A 22,855-nucleotide genomic window follows, 5' to 3' on the forward strand; every position below is an offset into this window, starting at 1 on the left:
ATTTCAGAGCTAGGAAGGCAGATTTGCAAACTGAAGGTCCTCTGAAAAGAGGGGCTTCTCAAGCTGGGGCAGGTGTAGAGCTTATATACATAAAAAACCACAAGGAGGGGTAGATCACAACACAATCATTCCTAGGTCTTAAGCAAACAGTTCCCACAGCAGGGCCACATGTGCAGGAAATTTTAGGACAATACAGGTGTTCTTGAGTCCCATGGGAACAGTCCTTAAGTTGATTGTCTCAAGTTTTAAGGGTCGTTGAACCTTGTGATTATTCAGCGGGGTAGAGAACCAGAGCTAGTGTGGTGGGTATAGGAATGCAGCAGTCTCTGATTCAGTTCACTTGGCAGTTATAAGCTCAGGAATTTGTGAATTATTAGCATGTCAGAAGATTCTTGATTTATTACTTTCTACTATGGAGGTCATCTCCAGTCATCCTGATTTATATCTTGCCACTGGACCCACATGGCTCCAGAGGAGAAAATGAGGCTGGTGACTTTGTACAGTCCTCTCTCATTTAAATCCAATTCACTTGCAAGTCATGGCATCACCTTCCTGATGCCACAGTCCTCTTCCAGAATGAAGGACAAGCAACAACAACTTTCTGTTGCAAGGTGTCAGCTGTAGCTCTGGCTTCAAAGCCCAAATCTCCTGGGAAATAGGGGAGTTTTGACAAATCTAGGTAGTTAGTATAATCATTACAGATATCATATCAATTAATATGAGAATCATAAATAGGGAAATAGGGGAAATAGGGGAGTTTTGATAAATCTAGGTAGTTAGTATAATCATTACAGATATCATATCAATTAATATGAGAATCATAAATCTCCTGACAATATGTACATAACATATTATGCATATAATATATGTGTGTATGTCTCCTCTCATTGTGGTCCTCTCACGTTCCAGAGTAATCTAGGAATTTATGAGTGCACCTGGTTGTCTAGAGAAAAAAATTGGAAGGAGTTCACCCAGTTCATTGCACTAGAGATTATTCTATGTACCAGAAGTAGACCAAATAAGAAGTGAAAATAATGTCATACACCTCCAGATTAGGACCCCATGGAGATTGAACAATCACCACTATAATAAGAGAGATGATGTTGTATTCATGGATGCTTTTTCCCTTTAGACTTTCCCTCCCATGAAAGACTGTCATAGCAAGTAATCTAGTATGACCAAAGACAAAAGGAATAGTCAGAAATTAGGTAAAAAAAGATTAAGAGAATAAGACCAAAACATGGAGGGCCTTGAATGCCAGGCAAGAGAAAATTACCATTGTTTACAGGATAATAAAACAAGACTAGAGTAGCTGAAGCCAAACATGGTCTTTTACCTACTTCACAGAGAAGGTAGAAAACACAGTTCATAAGGAGGAAGTACACAGACAAATCCAGTGGCAATTGGGGTGATATTAATATCTTTTGGGTCAATGAGAGGCTTCAAGGTGAAATTCTGTAAGATGGTGGTAAAAACCAGAAATAATTCCATCGGAGCCAGGCCCTCGCCAACACATACCCGTTTTCCTGAAAGAGGCAAATGCAAATACATGAAATTCATAGATTCCTACTTGATTCAGGCCACTACTACTAGTTTATGCTACCTCAACATCACCCATTACTACTAGGTCAAGAACTATAACCGTGCCTGTCCTCTCTGCTCTAGGGCACCTCATGTAATCTTTCTCCCTTAGTCCATGGGCCCTAATGTCTGGGGATTACATTTTCCACTTAACCCACAGGGTAGAACTAAGAATTTCTTGGTTCTTTTGAAGGGCCAAGCCCAGATATGTAAGTATGTGAGTCCCTCTCAGTTGCCTCTTTCTAAATCAGTCCTCCAGGGGCAAAACAAGTGCTGGGATTTTAATTTTGTGGAAGGTTATCAAAGCCCAGAAAGACTGCAAATTCATCCACACTCAAACTCACAAAGACCAAGTCATGGCTACCATTAGTGCCAATGGTGGAGGGGAATAACAAACAAATGATTTTCAGTTCCCATTTGGGAAGTCTGTTTTCTAGCCACTTCCTCTACAGTTTCCTTATCAACTGTCTTGCTGACTGACTATACCAGAGTCAATACCCTGGAGGAACTTCAACTACTGTGGAGGCAAGGAGGGGGAGAGAGAGAGAGAGAAGACAGAAGAAGAAGAAGAAGAAGAAGAAGAAGAAGAAGAAGAAGAAGAAGAAGAAGAAGAAGAAGAAAACAGCTAGTCATGGAAAGTGTGCCAAGAGTTGTATTATCTTCAGGAGAAAGCTGCAGTGAGACACAGAAGATGGAAGGAATTTGAGAAGAAGAGATAGAGGATTAAGATAACCAATATCAAGTTGTCAGTGACTTTAGTGGTCATCTAGTCTAACATCCTTCAATGAGAAAACTGAGGCCCAGAAAGATGAGATGACTTCCTAAGCTCACATGGCTAGCATAGCTGGAATTCAAGCTCACGGCTGCTGACTTTCCTCTGAAATAATAAAGGAAGGTGCCACAGAGTATAGTGGAAAGAGAGGACAGAGGGGGATAGGGAATAGGGAGGGCAAAGGGCAAGTTTGTCATGGTTGGCTGCCAGTGTATCTAGACATCCTGAATAGCATGGGTTCTCAGACCAGGTAGCATGTTGGTGGGCAGTCTAGTTAGCATAGTTGGGAGGCATGCACCCTCCTTTCCAATAAAGGGGTTTAGTGACTGCAGTACCCTGGTAGGATGGCAGCCCAAGCAATTAGCACTAGATAGGGGCTGGAGGGTGTGTGAAAAAGAAAGGAAGAGTTTGACATCCATAGAGGAAAAATCATCCTCCCCAGGATGCCAGCTACTGAGCAAAGATGCAGCCACACCATGTAGTTATGGCCCTTAGTTTATAAGCCAGGAAAAAGACTGTAGATTTAGTCTGAAGATCAGCCTATCCAAGTTCAAAAAAGTTCTTCACTAAAATGTAGACTACTAGATATGAATTGTTTTGGCCACAGCAACTCATGAAACTGTCTACTACGACGTATAAGAGCTGGACTCTATGTCGGTAAAGGGAATACTTCCACATATGAAATCAAAGATGCTTTGAAATGTTGAAGTACAACTGTTGTGATTGAAAAACATCAGGCAGGAAATAAAGTCTTTGTAAAGCAGAGGTTCTCATATCGAGGTCTACTCCAAGGAGTCTATGGTTAAACTCCAGGTTGGGGGAAAATTCATCTTTAGTGTGTGCTCTAGTATATTATTACCCCATGACCCCATTTACCTTTCCTGTAGATTGCTGGACCAACATTCTGACCACCACCCTACTGTGTGTTGTTTGCCCCACTAGAATGCAAGATTCTTGAGGTCAGGAACTATCTGAACTATTTTTGCTCTCACACGTATATCCTCAGTGCATAACACAGTGCTTGGCACATAATCGGTGTATGATATATGCTTGGTCATTAAGTCAGTCATTTACTCAGTTACTATTCTGGACAGGCAACATAGTTCCAGGACATGCTCCCTACTTCCTGCTTAGTGCCAATCCAGCCACCTGCCACTAACCATTCATCCTTACCCCCCTTGTCAGCCTCACCCCAGATGGGCAAGGCACTGCCATGGAGAGCACTGGGCAGACACACTGCAGCTGCCTGACAACCTCCAACACTGATATTGTTAACTTGATTTATCAGTGTTATTATTCATTTACATAAGTTTCCCCAGATTAGTGGTGAAAGTTTAAAGAGTGTAAGTATGGCCTTTGTGTAAGTATGGCCTTAGACAGTGAGGAATCTTGGGATTAACTGTTGGACATACTTGTCCTAGTCAGGGATCAAATTTCTGATACTGTAAAACTCTAAAGTAGGGCTTCAGATGATTGATCCATACTGGCATTGGAGTAACAGGTCATTGAGATAATATCACCCATTTCTTTATTTTAATGACTTCATTTACTTGACTTGTGGGGCAGAACTAAATTTCTTTGATCTTTTGAAGGGGCCATCTATGTAAGTAATGATATATAAAGTTGATTCTTGCTGCCACAAATAGTTAGAAAATTGTACCCAAGGAACAAATGAATGAGTACTTATCATGTGCAAAGCCCTGTGCTAAGTCCCTGGGATACAAATAGAAAAGCAAGATAGTCATTGCTCTCAAGGAGTTCATATTCTAATGGGGGGAGACAACACATAGGGAAAGTCTCAGCTGCAAGTCAGATGGAAAGGTGCTGCAGTTCTTAGGGGGCAGTGGCAAAGCACATTTCTTCTTTAATGTCACTTTCATGGATGAAATCATATCCATTTTTGATACTGAATCCTTTGATAGTGAAAAGGACTTTGGGGATAAGAACTTTCTTTTCTAGGGCTTCAGGAGCTGTGACTGTAGCTCCTGCAGGAGGACTTACCAGGCTGCATCTACACAGGGGATGCTCCCCATGATGATGGATAGGGGCATTGGGCAGGAAATATTACTATTCTAAAGGCTCTTGAGTTTAGAGTCCTGGGCTCTCCTCATCAGGGGTCTGAGGAGAGTTGGTGGTCAAGGTGGTGGTAATGGTTTCATTTGCCTGGCATATGCTGCCTCCTGTCTTTCTCTCAGGGTACCATGTTGCTTCAGTGAGGGTGTCTTGTCTGCCCTTTATGTGGCAGTTGGCTGGTCATTGGTAGGGAGGGCTGGCCCCTTCTCCATAGGAGCTGCGTCTCTAGATGATGGCTGTGAGGACTTGGCTAGAAGGTTCGGTGGTCTAGGTATTGGAGTCACTGAGATTCCCAGGGTTCTTGTGCTCATCTGTCTGTTGGTGGCACTTGGTAAGCGGTTGTTACTGGTGATAAGCCTCTTCTCAATGATGATTTCTCCCCTCAGTGATGGTTACAGGGGCTTGTGTGGAAACCAGCTTGGTGTTTTAGGGGCCACTACTATTCCTAAAGCTCTTAGGTGCAAGGATTTGGGCTGTCTAGGTCTTGGCTGAGGATACCTCAGAGAACAGCTTTTGCTAGTCCAGGGGTATTAGTGGTGAGTCTGGAGGCAGACTACAGTTATCGACTGTTTTCATACCACTTTTCTTGGGGGGATGGGGGAAATAAACATGCAAAAAAGGGAATTATTCAAAATTCCAGTCATCTAGGCATTATATCAAGTCTCATTGCTTAAGCAGTATTGGAAAGATAAAAAATTCTCTCCACCCTTTTAATATGATTCAGAGAAGACACTATATGCATTCAGAGAAAGAACTGATGAACAGAAATATACATAGAATGATTTTACATATATATATATACATATTTGTGTCCAATGGTAGCCATCTCTGGGAGGGGGTAGGAAAAAAAGGGAAGAAAGGAAAAAAAGAAATTTACATGATAACTTTAAAAGGAATTGCAATTTATACATAATAGATTTGCAATTTCATGTGCAATCTTTTTTTTTTTTAAAACTATACTATGTTATGGAAATGCTTGTTTTATCCCATAAATTAAAAACAAAATATATAAAAGTGTTTAAAATATATAAAACAATGTCCCCAAATTTTAAAATCTTAAAAATGTGTTAAAGGAACTGAGAGTGTTTATCCTGGAAAAGAGAGAATTGGGAGGTGGCAGAGCCAAGCGAAGACACACGACAGTTGTCTTCAGGTGTTAAAATGGCCATCACATGGAAGAGGAATTAAACTAGTCCTACCTGTTCTCAAACTACAGAATTAAAAGCAATTCACAGAATTTAAGTTGAGAAGTTGCCAAAAGGTAGATTTGGGGTGAATGTTATATCACCTCTCTATCAGTTTTAGCTTTCTCAAAGTGGAACGGGCTGTCTCATAAAGTGGTCGGCTTCCTATCACTGAATGTCCTTAAGTGAAATCTGGTTGACCACTTTTATAATATGCTGAAGAAGGGATTCTTTTTCAGACCCTTCCAACTCTGAAATTCTGTGATTCTGTGAAGTCACAGATCTGGGATTAGAACCTCAGTCCTCAAAGATCTCTAATCATCTTTGGTGTACAGATTTAGGGAGACTTATCTTACCTATTGAAAAAGGCATGAAATAGTTGCTCTTCTTAAAGTTGCCACTTTCATCCAGGAAGTGACCTGGATCAAACTGCTGTGCATTGGGGAACACTTTCTCATCATACAAAACAGAGGTCAATGATGTAAATATGATAGTGCCCTAGAAAGAAAAAACACAGAAAATTTCAATGATATAGTAATAATCCTAGAAGATTTGATCTGGAAGTGACCTTGTACTTGGACCAAACCCCCTCATTTTATCAACATAGAAACAAAGGACCAACACTATTAAATACCCGCTAGCAAGCTAGTGATGGAGTTAGCGCTAGAATTGAGGTCTTCTGGCTTCTAGTCCTGCCCTAGTTCTTTGCATCAGACCATGCTTCCTCTCTGCCCTTAAATCAGTCTTCCTCAGCTTCTCTCTGATCTGTGCGTTCGCAAGTGTCTTTGATGTTAAGGTCAGACGGCTGTGCACTGGGGAGCAATGCTGTTGACAATACAGGGGTGCAGGAACTGAGAGGAGGGCACAGAACAAGTTAAGTGGGAGCTGCCACCAAGCATTAAGCGGATTACTGAAACTGAAGCTCCCACTTTTTGGAATTGTAGCAGATGTTCAGGAGACTTCTGGCATTGCCTCCCTTTAGTTATCAAGATAAGAAGAATACCAGCTACAATGTATCTAACAGGGCATTACCCACCTTTTTAATGAAGACTTCCATTGAGGGAGAACTTAGTACTCCCCAAGGTAACCCATTCTCTTTCGGATAGCTCTAATTGTTAAAAATCTCAACTTACTTCTTTGCAACTTTATTCATTTCTCCTAATTCTGTTTTCTGGGACCAAGTGGCATAAATCTAATCATTCCTCCACATGATAACCCTTCAAAAACTTGAAGGCTGATGTTAAATCTTCCCTTCTCTGAGTTAACATCCCAAGTTCCTTCAAATGATCTTTATGCAGCAGGATCTCAAGGCCCTGAACCTTCCTGGTTGAATTCCACTGGACAGCTTCCATCACACATCAGTGTTCCATCTGGAATGCGGCAGTTTGAACTGAACAAAATGACCGCAGATGAAATCTGACAAGGGCAGAGTTTGGAGGGACCATCACTTTCCTAACCTGGACATTATGCTTCTCTTAAAGAGGGCTCAGAACCAAGAAGAACTAGGTTCAAGTCCCTCTCTGGCACATTTATTTTGTTTGTGCAATCCTGCAAAGTCTCCTAGCTCTTCATTGTCCCAGGAAACTCTCCAAGAGCAAAACTGCATACCAATCTGCACTGAAGTTCCTCTATGGGAGCTCCTCATATCAATAAAATCGCAGGTCCAGTCCCATATACATGCATATATACATACATACACATATGCATGCATATATGCTAGTGTATATATAGACCTATACGTATGTATTTACATGCATACGTATGTTCTGATATATCTAGATACATACATCGTAATACTTTTAGCTTTCACATTATGCAGCTGATTTAGTGTAGCCCCCTAAAACTCTCAAATCATTTTTTGGACACATTATTATGCAGCCATGCCTCTCTCATCCTAAACTTGTGAACCTAAATTTTTTAAACACAAATGTAAGACTTCATGTTATCTTTGTTTAGTGTGCTAGCTGGGCAATTGGATGGAGATTCTAATATTTTGGCTACCCAAATAAACAAACCCAGTCCGATCTAGAAAAATTTTGCACAAACTGACTCCGCAATGGCATTTTGAAACAACTACACCATTGATTGCCACCATGCTACAATGTAGCTAAAGGGAATTGTCATGAAATACTCCAGGCCAGCAAGGCACAAGCATAAATGAGGGAAGGGAAGAAAGAAGTTGTTTGTTTCCATGCCTAGGAGAAGATATAGCTATCAAGAGTATTCCCAAGTTCAAAGTCAGGGAGAATCAAGTCCACTGTATTTTAGGAAACAGACATATAGAAAAATAAAGATTGTTCAATTTATATATAGACAAAGGATTTGAACAGGCAGTTTTCAAAAGAAGAAATCCAAGTTAGTAATGGCCATATTTTAAAATATTTCAAAGCACTAATAATTAGGGAAATCTGAAGTAAAAAAAAAATTCTAAGATTCTACATTAGATCATCAGATAAGTAAAACTGACTGACAAGGAAAAAAACAAATGTTGGAGGGGCTGTGGGAAATCAGGCACATTGATACAATGTTAGTGAAACTGTGATGTGCTGTAGCCATTCAGGAAAGCAGTTTGAAACTATGCCCACAGTCACAAAACTGTATATATCCTTTGACATAGCAACCTCTTATCCTCCTCCCTCCTCCCACCCCACCCCCAAAAAAACAGAGAAAGGAGAAAAGGACTCATTTGTACCAAATATTTATGAAAGCTCTTCTTGTGGTAGCAAAGAACTGGAAACTAAGGGACTGCTTATCTATTGGTGAATGGTTGAATAAATTTTGGTGTGTGAATGTGATGGAATACAACGAGACTCTAAGAAATGATGAAGGGAATAGCTTCAGAGAAACCTTGGAAGACATATATGAACTGATACAGAATGAAGTGCACAGAGACAAGAGAAGACTTTATATAATAACAACAATATTGTAAAGACAAATAACTTTGAAAGACTTAAGAATGCTGATCATTACAATGAGCAACCATGATTCCAAAGGACCCATGATGAAGCAGGCTACCCACTTCCTGATACAGAGATGGTGGATTGAGGGCAAAGACTAAGACATTACCTTTCTGGAGACAGGCAACACTGCAATTATGCATATATATTACAAGGATTTTGTTTTTCTGTTTTTTTTCACTGAGAATAAGGGAAAGGTGGGAGGAAGAGAAAACATATTATTTGCTGAAACAAATAAAATAAAATAAATACTTGGCTTTCTTTGTATCCTAAACACAATGCTTGACACATAGTAAACACTTAATAAATGTTAATTGACTGATTTTTTTTAAAAAACCTAAGAAAAGAAAAAGAATTCATAGCTCTAGCCCTGACTTTCAGGCTTTATAAATTCCCATATGTCAAAATCTACATTAACTCTTGGACTCTGTGCCAGTAGTAAGTATTGACAATGTATATTATTTTGTAAGAAACAAAATGAAATCTTGCCCTTGGAGAGTAGAAATAGAACCAATGATTTGAAGTTACAAAAAAGCAGATTTCAAATGTATAAATGGAATAATTTTCTGCTGATTTTACATGTTAAAAAATGGAATGGGCTGCCTAGCTAGGTAGGATATATACTGTAAGTGAATATCTATAATCAGTTGTCAGGAGAAGGGGTTGGACTACAGAGCCTCTGAGTTCCCTTTTATCTCCAAGATTCAAGGATTCTATAATTTACTAAGAGGTAGCATAGATCAAAGGAACACTGACCTTGGGGATGGCATATTGTCTGAACTGAGTGTCTTGTTTTGCTGCATGGGGCAGGTTGGAGGGGATTAAATCAAGGTGTCTCTGTATCTCATGTACCACAGCATCAGTGTATGGCATACTTCTTCTGTCCTTCATGCAAGGACTTCGATTTTGGCCAATCACATGGTCAATTTCTTCACGTATTTTATCTTTAACATAGGAATAAAAATCATGTTAAAAGTGAGGAAGAAGGAAAAACACATTTCCCAAATTTTTCTGGTCAGTCATTCAGAGCTACCTCAAGAAAAACACATTCAATCCTCTCTTTACTAGAAAATACAGTTACATTTAGTCTCTTGGGGAAGCTGAGAGTCCCCGGGTCCTAATTCATGTAAGTCACATGCCCTCAGAGCACAGGTCTTTCTACAAAAGCAAGACAAGGGCTTTTGGTAGGATTACACACAGATATCAAATTGGATGGGTTCAAGTTATACATCTTCATAGTGTGTGGGAACAGCAGGGAATCCAGATTTGCCAGTTCTGCCTACTGGTAGGACAGGATACATTTGCTATGAGGAATGAAACCCAAGTTAAGAATGGACCTGGAATTCCTTGGCTAAATGGGCCTCCTTGCCTCACTAATTATTCAACACAAGACATAGACATTCTTTATGAATGTTATGAATATAAAATCCTAACTTTTCATTCAAAGTCTTTAACAAACTGACCCCTTCCTCCTTTTCTAGTCTTCTTAAACCTAACTCCCTCACAGATCCTCTATAATCCAGAGATACTAGTCTTCATGCTGTTCCTTGAACACAATTCTCTCTCTCTCTTGACTTCATACTTTTTCACTGTCAGTCCTCTATGCTTGGAGTGCTCTCCCTCCTGAAGCCTGCTCCTGGATCTCCCGACTTCCTTCAAGATTTGGCACAACTCCCATCTTATGCAAGAGACAGTTTCCATATTCCCGTATCCCCTACCCCAACTTCTTATGTCTCCCCTTTGAGATTGGCTGCAGTTATACTGTATTTATCTAGCATGTACATAGCTGTTTGCTGTGGCGACTATATTATAAAGTATCATCAACATATTAAAGCAATTCTTACTTTTGGCAATTGTTTTCAAAGTGGACAAGCAGACATTTCAAGTTCGTTATACTTTTAATATATTGGTGTCATTAATATATTGGTGTCATATATGTTGCTGTCATTGGTCATTTATTATTCTTCTCTTTGAGGGGAAGTAATATAGGGAGAAGACTGACTTTTCCTACAGTTGCAAAAACTGAGTTCTAGTCTCAATCCTACCATTAACTAGACATTTGGAAAGTTATTCTTTGAGATCTCAAGCTCCTCATCTGTAAAATGGAGCCGACATCTGCCTCATTGATCTCACAGGACTGACCAGATGTCCAAATGAATATTTAGGTGCATTCTTCATCAGTACCATCAAAACTCAACATAACATAAAAAGAAATCAAATTCAGAAAAAAAGAAATAGTATAAAACATGGAGTAGATCAACTCTTCCTACTGGTCCTATGTGTCAAGTGTACTAGGCAGCGAGGAGGTAATAGTGGAGAGAGAGAAAGGAGCAGATGGTCTTAGAAAGAGTACCAAGAGATGTGGTGTCTTCAGAAAAAAGCTACTCAGAAGATGGAAGGAATTTGACAAGAAGAGATAGAGGAGGATTAAGATAACCAAAATTGAGGGACAGTTAGGTGGTGCAGTGGATAGAGCTCCGGCCTTGGAGTCAGGAGGACCTGAGTTCAAATCTGACCTCAGACACTTGACCCTTACTAGCTGCGTGACCCTGGGCAAGTCACTTAACCCCAATTGCCTCACCAAAAAGCAAGAAAAAAAAGATAACCAACATTGAGCTGTCAGGGACTTTAGTGGTCATCCAATCTAATACCCCTCAGCATACAGATGAGGAAGCTGAGGCTCACAGAGGTGAGATGACTTCCTAAGGTTCACACAGGTAGCAGAGCTGGAATTCAAATACAAGTCTCTTTACTCTAAAGCCAGTGATCTTTCCACTGAGATAATAAAGGAAGGTGCCACAAAGTATAGTGGAAAGAGAGGGCAGAGGTCGATAGGGAATAGGGAGGGCTAAGGACAAGTTTATCATGGGTGGCTGCCAGCTGATTCTAGACATGCTGCATAGCATGGATTCTCAGACCAGACAGCATGTTGGTGAGCAGGCCACTTAACATAGATGGGAAAGCATGCACCACCCCCTTCCCAGAAAGGGGTTTGGTGACTGTCGGACCCTAGTAGGATGGCAGCGCAGGCAACTAGCATTAGAGAGGGGTTTGTGGTTAAATGTGAAGAAGAGAAGAGTCATTATCCCCAGGATGTCAGCAAAGGGACAAAAACAGCCAAACCTTGTAGTTCTGGCTTTGAACATAAACCTGTCAACAGACTATAGATCCAGACTCTGCAGAACAGTCTATCCAGATTTTTAAAATGCCATCACTAAAATGTAGACTATTAGAGATGATTTTTTAAAGCCACAGCAACTCATGAAACTGCCTACTAAGATGTGTAAGCTGAATTCTGCATTGATAAAGGGAATACCTCCACAAACCAAATCAAAGATGCTTTCAAATACTGACCGCTGTTATTGTGAACATAAGGTAGAAAGTAAAGTCTTCCTAAAGCAGGGATTCTTAGCCTGGGGTCCATCCCAAGGGGACTGTGGTTAGATTTCACAGTGGGAAAACATTTTTCATCTTTATTTTAATATAATTGGTTTCTTTAGTAATGTTACATATTTTGTTTGATGCATCTAAAAACTTTATTCTGAGAAAAGGCTTCACCAGACTGCCAAAGGAATTCACCAACACACACATAAAGGGTTAAGTATCTCTGTCCTACAGGAAGGTATGTAGCTTTTAGACCCTTCCTCAACTGAATTTAGGGTATTATTCCAAAGACTTCAAAAGATCTGTGATTTCACCGTTGTGAGAACCTTCTATCATTAATGTGGTCTCTCCATAAATATAGGACCATAGCTACTCCACATATTAGTAGACACTTTCATGAGTTCCTGTGAACAACAGCAACAAAAAAGTCACAGGATCACAGATTCAATCCTAAAAGGCACCTGAGAGGTCATCTAGCCCAATCCCTTCATTTTACAGTTGAGGAAATGAGGCCAAGAAAGGATAACTTGCTCAGGATTATATAGCTAATAAGTGAGATGGGATTTGAACCCAGGGCTTTCTGACTCCAAGGTAACCCACCTTCCAATTCTGAGAACCTCTCCAAACATAGCCAGAATGGTACTCAAGCAACAGAAACATGGTCTGTCACTGGATCTGTACTCAAAAGCCTTCCCAGCTCAATCAGACTTTCTGGAGCTTGCACTCTTCCTCATAACTTTGAGGTCCCAGGGTCATCTACATGCCAAATATTTTAACAAAATATTTTAAGATAATAATAATACTACTAAAAACATTGTACAGTTGCATGGTGATTTTTTTTTTTAAGTTCATGTAGTGCTCTCCCTGCAATACCCATGGAAGAAGGGAGCAAATTTGGATATGTGAGAGCTAATGTTAAAAACGTGAAAACAGCAACAGAAATTTTTCCAAGGTGAGTCTCAACAGAGCCACAAGTCCCTCTCTTGCTGACTTTCCTTCTGAGTTTCATTATCATTTTTATGGATCAGTATACCTGCTATTTCAGGATGTTTTAGCAGAAGCAGAAGTCCATATCTCAGAGTGATGCTGGTTGTCTCTGATCCCGCAATAAATAGGTCAGATACCGTTTGGGCCAAGTTTTCCATGGTAAATGCAGTCTCTTGGTTTTGTTTTTCCTAAGGATAATATTATATAGTTAATTTATAAATAACTTAATTGGATTAGGTTCACATATGAACCAAAAATGAAGAAAGAAGTTGGAAATAGATGTAAAATGTATCCAATGCAGATATTCCATGCCCCTTGAAAAAATTTTGGAAGAGTTTTGTGAAATAAACAGGATTTATTAACTTAGTAAATCAGAATGAAAAATAAAGAACAGGCACAGCTAAGTGGCACAGTGGATAGAGCACCAGCCCTGGAATCAAGAGGACTTGAGTTCAAATCTGCTTCAGACGTTTACTAGCTATGTGACCCTGGGCAAGTCACTTAATCCCCATTGCCTCAAAAAAAAAGTAAAGAAAAAATAACATATAATGATTTGTACAAAGCCCTTCTACATACATTATTTCATTTAGTCCTCATAAAAATTATGACTTTTAGGGGCAGCTAGGTGGCGCAGTGGATAGACCACCAGCCCTGGATTCAGGAGGACCTGAGTTCAAATCCAGCCTCAAACCCGTAACACTTACCAGCTGTGTGACCCTGGGCAAGTCACTTAACCCCATTGCCTAGCCCCCCCCCCAAAAAAATTATGACTTTTAGGTGGAACCTTACCACTCTCTTTTAATAAAGGCTAAGGAAATTCCCAAATGTCTCACAGATAGTGAGTGCTGGACCGAGTTCAAACCCAGCTTTTGCTGATTCCCATGTTCACTACCTTTTCTACCATATAAGGTAGTCTCTTTAAAATAGTCCTATTTCTCTTGTTTCCTGAGATGTTAATATGAAGGGAAATGATTTATTTAAGACCAGAATTGAAATAAAGCATAAATATGCCAAAGACTGAAGATGAGAATATGGAAATAGGAGGTAGGTGCTATAGAACCCATTTTAATTCAACAAGTACTTACTTTGTTAGGTTCAGGACAGAAGAAAAAAAGAGATGAAATTCTCCCTACTATCAAAGTGGTTATAATCCTGTAAGATAAATAGACTTCCATTCATAAAATAATTATATATGTGACTTCCACTCATGAAACCATCCTTCTGGGATTATGTGCCAGATTATGTTATAGAAGGAATTCAAAGAACAAAGAGGTCAACGTGTATGTATCTCTAGGAAGGCATAATTCAGGAAGAAGGATTTAAGTTGGACCTTGAAAGATGGGAAATATTTGTTAAGGGATAGAAATGGCATAGTGAATTCTGAGAAACTGGACTGGAAGATTCATTTGGGGGAGTAGCAAGAGGTAAGGTTGAATATGGAAGGTAGGGGTTAGGTTAAAAAAAACCCTAAATTAATAAGGTAGGGGTTTTGTATTTCTTTTTCTCTTTTCAAGGACCTAAAATGATTTCTTTTTACATGTATAATTGTGGTATGAGTGGTGTTATAGGGAGGCTAAACAAGCAGTGTTATATTATAAAGTCAGTTGATCAGAAAAGCCTGGAGATGGGAAGACCAACCAGGAGACGCCTCAAAAAGTCAGAAAAAAGAGGAAAATGGGCCATATATTCAAAGACATATTTTTTTACTTATGATGTCATTTATGTTTTTTTAATTTATTTATTTATTTTTAGTTTTATCATTAACTTCCATAAGCTTTTGAGTTTTAAATTTTCTCTTCCATTCTCACCTCCCCAACTCTCCAAGATGGCATGCAATCTGTTATAGCTTTACATATACATTCATATTAAACACATTTTTACATTAATTGTGTTGTAAAGAAGAATTAGAATCAATGGGAGGAACTATGAAAAAGAAGAAACAAAACGAAACAAAAGAACAACAAAAGAGAGCAAATAGTATGCTTCAATCCACATTCAGACTCCGTGGTTCTTTCTCTGAATGTGGACAGCATTTTCCATTATGTGTCTTTTGGAGCTGTCTTAGATCCTTGCATTACTGAAAAGAGTCAAGTCTATGAAAGTTAATCATCACACAATGTTGCTGTTACTGTTTACAATGTTCTGGTTCTGCTCACTTCACTCAGCAACAGTTCATATAAGTCGTTCCAGGTTTTTCTGAAGTCTGCCTGCTCATCATTTCTTACAGCACAATAGTACTCCATTACATTCATATACCGCAACTTATTAAGCCTTTCCTCAATTGATGGGCATCCTCTCAATTTCCATTTCTTGGGCACCACAAAATGAGTTGCTATAAAAATTTTTGTACATGTAGGTCCTTTTCCCATTTTTATGATCTCTTCAGGATACAGATCTAGAAATGGTATTGCTGGGTCAAAGGGTATGTGCCATTTTATAGCCCTTTGGGCATAGTTCCAAATTACTTTCCAGAATGGTTGGATCAGTTCACAACTCCACCAACAATGCACTAGTGTTCCAATTTTCCCATATCTTCTTTTTTTAATTTTTTATTAATTTATTTTGATTTATCAACAATCACTTCCATATGCTTTTGAGCTTAAAATTTTTCTCCCACTTCCTCCCCACCACCCTCCCCAAGATGGTGCACAATCTGATATAGGCTATATATATATACATATGTATATATATATATACACACATATATATACATATATACATATGTGTATATATATATACATTCCTATTAAACATATTTTCACATTAGTGATGTTATAAGTAAGAATTAGAACCAATAGCAGGAACCACCAGAAAAAGGAAACAAAACTCAACAGAAGAAAAAAATAGCAAATAGTATGCTTCAATCTGCATTCAAACTCCATAGTTCTTTCTTTGGATGTGGATAGCATTTTCCATCATGAGGCCTTTGGAGATGTCTTAGATCCTTGTATTATTGGGAAGGGTTAAGTTTATCATAATAGTCATCACACAACATGGCTGTTATTGTGTACAACATTCTATTGGTTCTTCTCACTTCACTCAGCATCAGACCATACAAGTCTTTCCAGGTTTTTCTGAAGTCAGCCTGTTCATTATTTCTTATAACACAATAGTATTCCATTACATTCATATACCACAACTTGTTCAGTCATTCCCCAATTGATGGGTATCCTCTCAATTTCCAATTCTTTGCCACAACAAAAAGCACTGCTATAAATATTTTTGTACATGTGGGTCCTTTTCCCATTTGTATGATCTCTTTGGGCTATAGCCCTAGAAGTGCTATTGATGGGTTAAAGGGTTATGCACATTTTTATAGCCCTTTGGGCATAGTTCCAAATTGCTCTCCAAAATGGTTGGATCATTTCACAACTCCACCAACAATGCACTAGTGTTCCAGTTTTGCCATATCTTCTCCAACATTTCTAATTTTCCTGTTTTGTCATGTTAGCCAATCTGACAGGTGTGATATGGTATGCCAGAGTTGTTTTAATTTGCATTTCTCTAATCAATAGTTATTTAGAGCATTTTTACATATGACTATATATAGCTTTGATTTCTTCCTCAGAAAACTGCCTGTTCATATCCTTTGACCATTTATCAATTGGGGAATGACTTGTATTCTTATAAATTTGACTCAGTTCTTTATATATTTTGGAAAAGAGGCCCTTATCACAGACACTGGTTGTAAAAATTCTTTCCCAGTTTTCTGATTTCCTCCTAATCTTGGATGTGTTGGTTTTGTTTGTGCAAAAATTTTTCAATTTAATGTGATCAAAATTATCCATTTTGCATTTCATAACATTCTCTATCTCTTGGTCGGTCATAAATTCTTCCCTTCTCCATAGATCTGAAAGGTAAACTATTCCTTGCTCTTCTAGTTTGCTTATAATATCAGTCTTTGTATCTAAATCCTGTACCCATTTTGACTTTATCTTGGTATAGGGTGTAAGATGTTGGTCTATGCTCAGTTTCTGCCATATATTTTTCCAGTTTTCTCAGCAGTTTTTGTTAAACAGTGATTTCTTATCCCAGACACTGGAATCTTTGGATTTATCAAATAGTAGATTAATATAGTCATTGACTGTTGTGTCTTGCATACCTAACCTACTCCATTGATCCACCACTCTATTTCTTAGCCAGTACCAAGTAGTTTTAATGATTGCTGCTTTATAATACAATTTAAGATCTCGTACAGCTAGGTCACCTTCCCTTGCATTTCTTTTCATTAGTGCCCTTGATATTCTGGACTTTTTGTTTGTCTAGATATATTTTTATTGGTTTTTTTTCTGATTCTATGAAATAATTTTTGGTAGTTTGATTGGTATGGTGCTGAATAAGTAAATTAATTTAGGTAAAAGTGTCACTTTCATTATATTAGCTCAGCCTATCCATGAACAACCGCTATTTTTCCAATTATTTAGATCTGACTTTATTTGTGTGAAAAGCATTTTGTAATTGTGTTCATATAGTTCCTGGGTTTGTTTTGGTAGGTAGACTCCAAAATATTTTATAATGTCTACAGTTGGGCTTTGTTAGTAATATATAGAAATGCCAATGATTTATGTAGGTTTATTTTATATCATGCAACTTTGCTAAAGTTTTATTCTTTCAAGTAATTTTTTACATGATTCTCTAGGATTCTCTAAGTATTCTGTCACATCATCTGCAAAGAGTGATAACTTTGTTTCCTATTTGCCTATTCTAATTCCTTCAATTTATTTTTCTTCTTTTATTGCTAAAGCTAACAGTTCTAGTACAATATTAAATAACAGTGGTGATAATGGACATCCTTTTTTCACCCCCGATCTTATTGGAAAAGCTTGTAGCTTATCCCCATTACATATAATGCTTGCTGATGGTTTTAAATAGGTGCTACTTATCATTTTAAGGAAGACTCTATTTATTCCTGTGCTCTCTAGTGTTTTTAATAGGAATGGGTTTGTATTTTGTCAAAAGCTTTTTCTTCATCTATTGAGATAATCATATGATTTCTGTAAATTTTGTTGTTCATATGGTCAATTATGCTGATAGTTTTCTTAAGAACCAGCCCTGCATTCCTAGTGTAAATCCTACCTGGTCATAGCGTATTATCCTCAAGATAAGTTGCTATAATCTCTTTGCTGGTATTTTATTTAAAATTGTTGCATCTATATTCACTAGGGAAATTGGTCTATAATTTTCTTTCTCTGTTTTGACTCTTCCCAGTTCAGGTATCAGCACCATATTTGTATTATAAAAAGAATTTGGTAGGACTTCTTCTTTGCCTATTTTCTCAAATAGTTTATATAGTATTGGAATTAATTATTCTTTAAATGTTTTATATAATTCACTTATAAATCCATTCGGCACTGGAGATTTCTTTCTTAGGGATTTCATTGATGACTTGTTCAATTTCTTTTTCTGAAATAAGGTTATTAAAGTATTTTATTTCCTCTTCCATTATTCTGAGCAATTTATATTATTATAAATCCATCTAACTAAGATTGTAAAATTTATTGGCATATGGTTAGGCAAAATAGCTCCTAATTACTATTTTAGTTTCCTCTTAATTAGTGGTATATTCACCCTTTTCATTTTTGATACTGGTAATTTGGTTTTCATCTTTCTTTTTTTTTAATCAAATTAACCAAAGATTTATATATTTTCTTGTTGTTGTTTTTTCATAAAACCAGCTCTTAGTTTTATTTATTAGTTCAATACTTTCCTTAGTTTCAATTTTATTAATCTCTCCTTTGGTTTTCCAAATTTCCATTTTAGTATTTAATTGGGGATTTTAGATTTGTTCTTTTTCTAGCTTTTTTAGTTCATGCCCAATACATTGATCTCCTCTTTCTCTATTTTATTCAGGTAAGCATTGAGAAATATAAAACTTCCCCTAAGAACCACTTTCACTGTATCCCATAAGTTTTGGAATGTTCTCTTGTATGAATTTATTGATTATTTCTATGACTTGTTGTTTGATCCACTCATTCTTTAGGATTAGATTATTTAGTTTCAAATTAATTTTTAGTCTATCTTTCCATGACTCTTCATTACTTGTAATTTTTATTGCATCATAATCTGAAAATGATGCATTTAATATTTCTGCCTTTCTGCATTGGATTATGAGGTTTTTATGCCCTAGTACATGGTCAATTTTTGTGTAGGTGCCATGTACCACCAAGAAAAAGGTATATTCCTTTCTATCCCCATTAAATTTTCTACAGAGGTCATCTATATCTCACTTTTATAAAATTCTATTCATCTCCTTAACCTCTTTCTTGTTTGTTTTGTGGTTAGATTTATCTAGTCCTGAGAAGGGGAGGTTGAGGTCCCCCACTAGCATAGTGTTGTTGTCTATTTCTTCCTGTAATTCCCTTAACTTCTCCTCTAAGAATTTAGATGCTATACCACTTGATTCATATATATTTACTAATGATATTACTTCATTGTCTATGGTACCTTTTAGTAGGATGTAGTTTCCTTCCTTATCTCTTTTAATTAGATCTATTTTTGCTTTTGCTTTGTCTGAGATCAGGATTGCTACTCATGGTTTTTTTTTACTTTAGTTGAAGCATAATATATTCTACTCGAGCCTTTTACCTTTACTCTGTATCCCTCTGCTTCTAATGTGTTTCTTGTAAACAACATATTGTAGGGTTGTGGTTTTTAACCCACTCTGCTATCTGCTTTGGTTTTATAAGAGAGTTCATCTCATTCACATTCACATTATGATTACCATCTGTGTCTTTCTCTCCATCTTATTTTCCTCCATTTATGCTTTTCTCTCCCTTTTCTTCCATTCCCTCCTCACTAGAGTTTTGCTTTTGACCATTGTCTCCCTCAAATTGCCCTGCCTTCTAACTGCCCCCTGCCTTTGCTTCCCTTTTCCCTTACTATTTCTTACCTCTCTTCTATCTACCCCCTCCCTCTTCTTTCCCCCTTCCCTTCCTACTTCCTATAGGGTAAGCCAGATTTCTACACCTAACTGATAATGTTATTCTCTCTTTGAGCCAAATCTGATGAGAGTAAGGTTCAAACAATGCTCATCTCCCTCTACTTCTTCTTGCCCAGTTAATGGACACTTCTTTCCCTCTACTGTAATAGGTCTTTGTGCCTCTTCGTGTGATGTAATTTATGCTTTTCTGCCTCCTCCTTTCCTCTTCTCCTAATACAATCTCTTTTCACCACTTAATTAGATTTTTTATCATCACATCAAAGTCAATTTATACCCATGCTCTCTGTCTATTTATACCCTTGCTAAATGTCATAATAAAGATACAGTTCTCAAGAGTTACAAGTGTCATCTGGTAGGGATGTAAACAATTTGTCCTTATTGAATAACAAGTAGGGTTTTTCCCTTTCCTGTTTTACCTTTTTATGCCTCTCTTGAGTCTGGTATTTGAAGATCAAATTTTCTTTTGAGCTCTTGTCTTTTCATCAGGAAGGTTTGGAAGTCCCCTATTTCATTTAATGTCCATCTCCTACCCTGAAAAATTATGCTCAGTTTCACTGGATAGTTGATCCTTGGTTGTAATCCAAGCTCCTTTGCCTTGTGGAATATCATATTTCAAGCCCTCCAATGTTCATCAATATTTATAGTAGCTCTTTTTGTATTGGCAAAGAATCGGAAACTAGGGGTGTCCATCAACTTGGCAATGAATGAACGAATGATGGAATAAGAATGCAATATAATTCTTATTTTACCATAAGAAATAAGAATGGTTTCAGAGAAACCTGGGAAGACTTCTATGAACTTATGCAGTGAAATGTGCAGAAGCAAGAGAATAATTTATACAGTAAACAACAATACCATAAAGACAAACAACTTTGAAAGCAGGTGCACCAAACTTTTCATTCTCTGTAATCTTGGACTTGAAATTCTACTCTCTGCTCAAAATTTCCCGTCCTTTCCTCCCTCCTGCTGAATCTATTGTTCATCCTCACTATATCTTCCAGTCACTCAATTCTTCTCTGTTTTCTTTGTCCACCACCCTGTGCTGGCCTCATTTTCTTCCTTTTACAGTACTAACTCTATGATTAGCCAGTTCAACAAAACATTGGCATCCACCCTTAAATCTGTTTCCCCCAACTTTATGCCATTATTCTTTAACATTCTTCCTCCTCGGAGCATAGACTGAGGCCTATCTTTTTGTTTTTGTTCTTGTTTTGGACGTGGCCAAGATGGGAATTTTTTTTTGCTTTGCTATACTTCTTCGTGACTGTTTGTTTCCTTGCTTTTTCAATGAGGGAGAAAGGGAGTAGGAAGAAGAAAATTCAGACACAAAAATAAAATTAAATTGAATTTTATAAAATAAAATTAAAATTAAGTAGACAAATAACAATAATATGAGGGTAAGAATAACACCTACCTCACAAGGTTGTTGTAAGGATAAAATTAAATAAATAAAATGCTTTGGAAACTGGAAAAATTAAACAGGCTGGGAAAAAGGTGATAAGTCTTGCACTTAGGGTAGAGAATGTGAGTGGAGGAAGCATATATGAAGATATGGGTAGAGGAAGTATGAATGAAAATACTCTTGGAATTATATACTGGGTGACCCTGTTATATAATTCATTCTTCTTAGAATTTAATGGGCACATATAAGCCCTCCAGAATCATCCACACAACCTAAGAAATGCAGCCAAACCTACTAATGACTCTAGTTACATCCAGTGTTCAGGCTTAGCTTTGGGGACAAGAAATAAAAGACTTAGGTCTTTAATGGCTTCCCACAAGTGACAAGACCCCACACTTCGCATAAGCTGCCCTATCAGGGTCTCAGCTATATGGGTTTCTATGGAAATAGAGACATGCTGGAAACTCTTCATCAGCCAGTTGCTGGGAAGTTCCCATGACCACTTCCATACATACACACTTATTCCAATTATGTATCTTTGCTTAAATGAATTTTATCATTGGAGAGAGAGAAAAAAAGTCAGTAGTGACTAATGCCTTACACTATCCCACGTGACTGCCAAAAGCAAGTAAAGCATAGCAGACAGAGTTCCCTTAGAATGCCTGATGCCCTTCTCCAATTGCACAGACATAGTCTCTAATGTCCCACTCCTTTCTACTACATTTTTCTCTAATCAGCAGCTGGAACTCCTCCTACAAGATACCATGCGTCATCTCTGGATTCACTCTTTGTCCAGATGTGCCTTATGTCTTCCTGTGGTTTCTTCTCCAAGTGAAAGGAAATAACAGTGTCACTTTAAGAGTCACTGTATTCCTATATGTCTCAGTACTTAAGGCCTATGTAAGCAGGTGCTGTAAATTGGTCTGTCCACTCTGGAAAGCAATTTGAAACTATGTCCAAAAAGTTGCCTGCTTTCCCCTGCTTTCTCAGATCTACTACATTCACTAATGCATGTGTCACTGAGAATGTGTCCCAATACAGGATCCAAATAATCCATGAAAAGTGAGCTGCCAACCTGCTTCTCTCATCGTACCTGCTCCATTTTCATCAGGAAGTAGTCAATAAAGTCCCAAGGATCGTTGGGGTCCAGGGTCTCCTGGTGTTTCTTCACTCTCTCCCAGATAAAAGTCTGCAGTTTTTTCCAGTTATTAAGGAATTTCCTGTGAGATCCTGGGAGATAATGTACTAGAGATGGTATAAAATTGTAGACCTAAGAAAAGAAAAAAATTACATATCTCTTTTTTAATGGATACAAATGATAATTCTTCACTCTAAGATTCAGATTGTACTCGTAAGAGAAGCCTGAATAGTAAGCAGTGGTTAACAGGGCAATTATAGGACAAATCCTCTGCTCTGTCTCCATTCAGTGGTTCCTTTCCAGGAGGAAGCAGGTATGGACACATTCCAGAATTCCACTGCTTTACCTCCCAATAGGGTGCATGATGAATCCTAGCCTAGTTTCTGGTAGTCATTTCTATCAAATAAAGAAAAATGTCTTGAGCCCGAGGAGGAGAA

General features: G+C 37.9%; 1 protein-coding gene across 1 annotated transcript in view; it reads right to left on the reverse strand.

Moving 5' to 3' along the window:
- Nucleotides 1-538: 538 nt before the first annotated feature.
- Nucleotides 539-22,855, reverse strand: part of LOC114042596 (cytochrome P450 2C18-like) — a 36,559-nt gene continuing 14,242 nt past the window's right edge. The window contains exons 7-11 of the mRNA XM_027861276.1: nucleotides 22,374-22,550; nucleotides 12,985-13,126; nucleotides 9,324-9,511; nucleotides 5,967-6,108; nucleotides 539-1,526 (exon numbers count right to left, since the gene is read on the reverse strand). Coding sequence (XP_027717077.1) covers nucleotides 1,342-1,526; nucleotides 5,967-6,108; nucleotides 9,324-9,511; nucleotides 12,985-13,126; nucleotides 22,374-22,550 — 834 coding nt within the window. The 3' untranslated portion in view covers nucleotides 539-1,341. The remainder of the gene's footprint in view (nucleotides 1,527-5,966; nucleotides 6,109-9,323; nucleotides 9,512-12,984; nucleotides 13,127-22,373; nucleotides 22,551-22,855) is intronic.

This window comes from Vombatus ursinus, unplaced genomic scaffold, assembly GCF_900497805.2.
Source record: "Vombatus ursinus unplaced genomic scaffold, bare-nosed wombat genome assembly UNPS02014620.1, whole genome shotgun sequence".
Lineage (NCBI taxonomy): Eukaryota > Metazoa > Chordata > Mammalia > Diprotodontia > Vombatidae > Vombatus > Vombatus ursinus.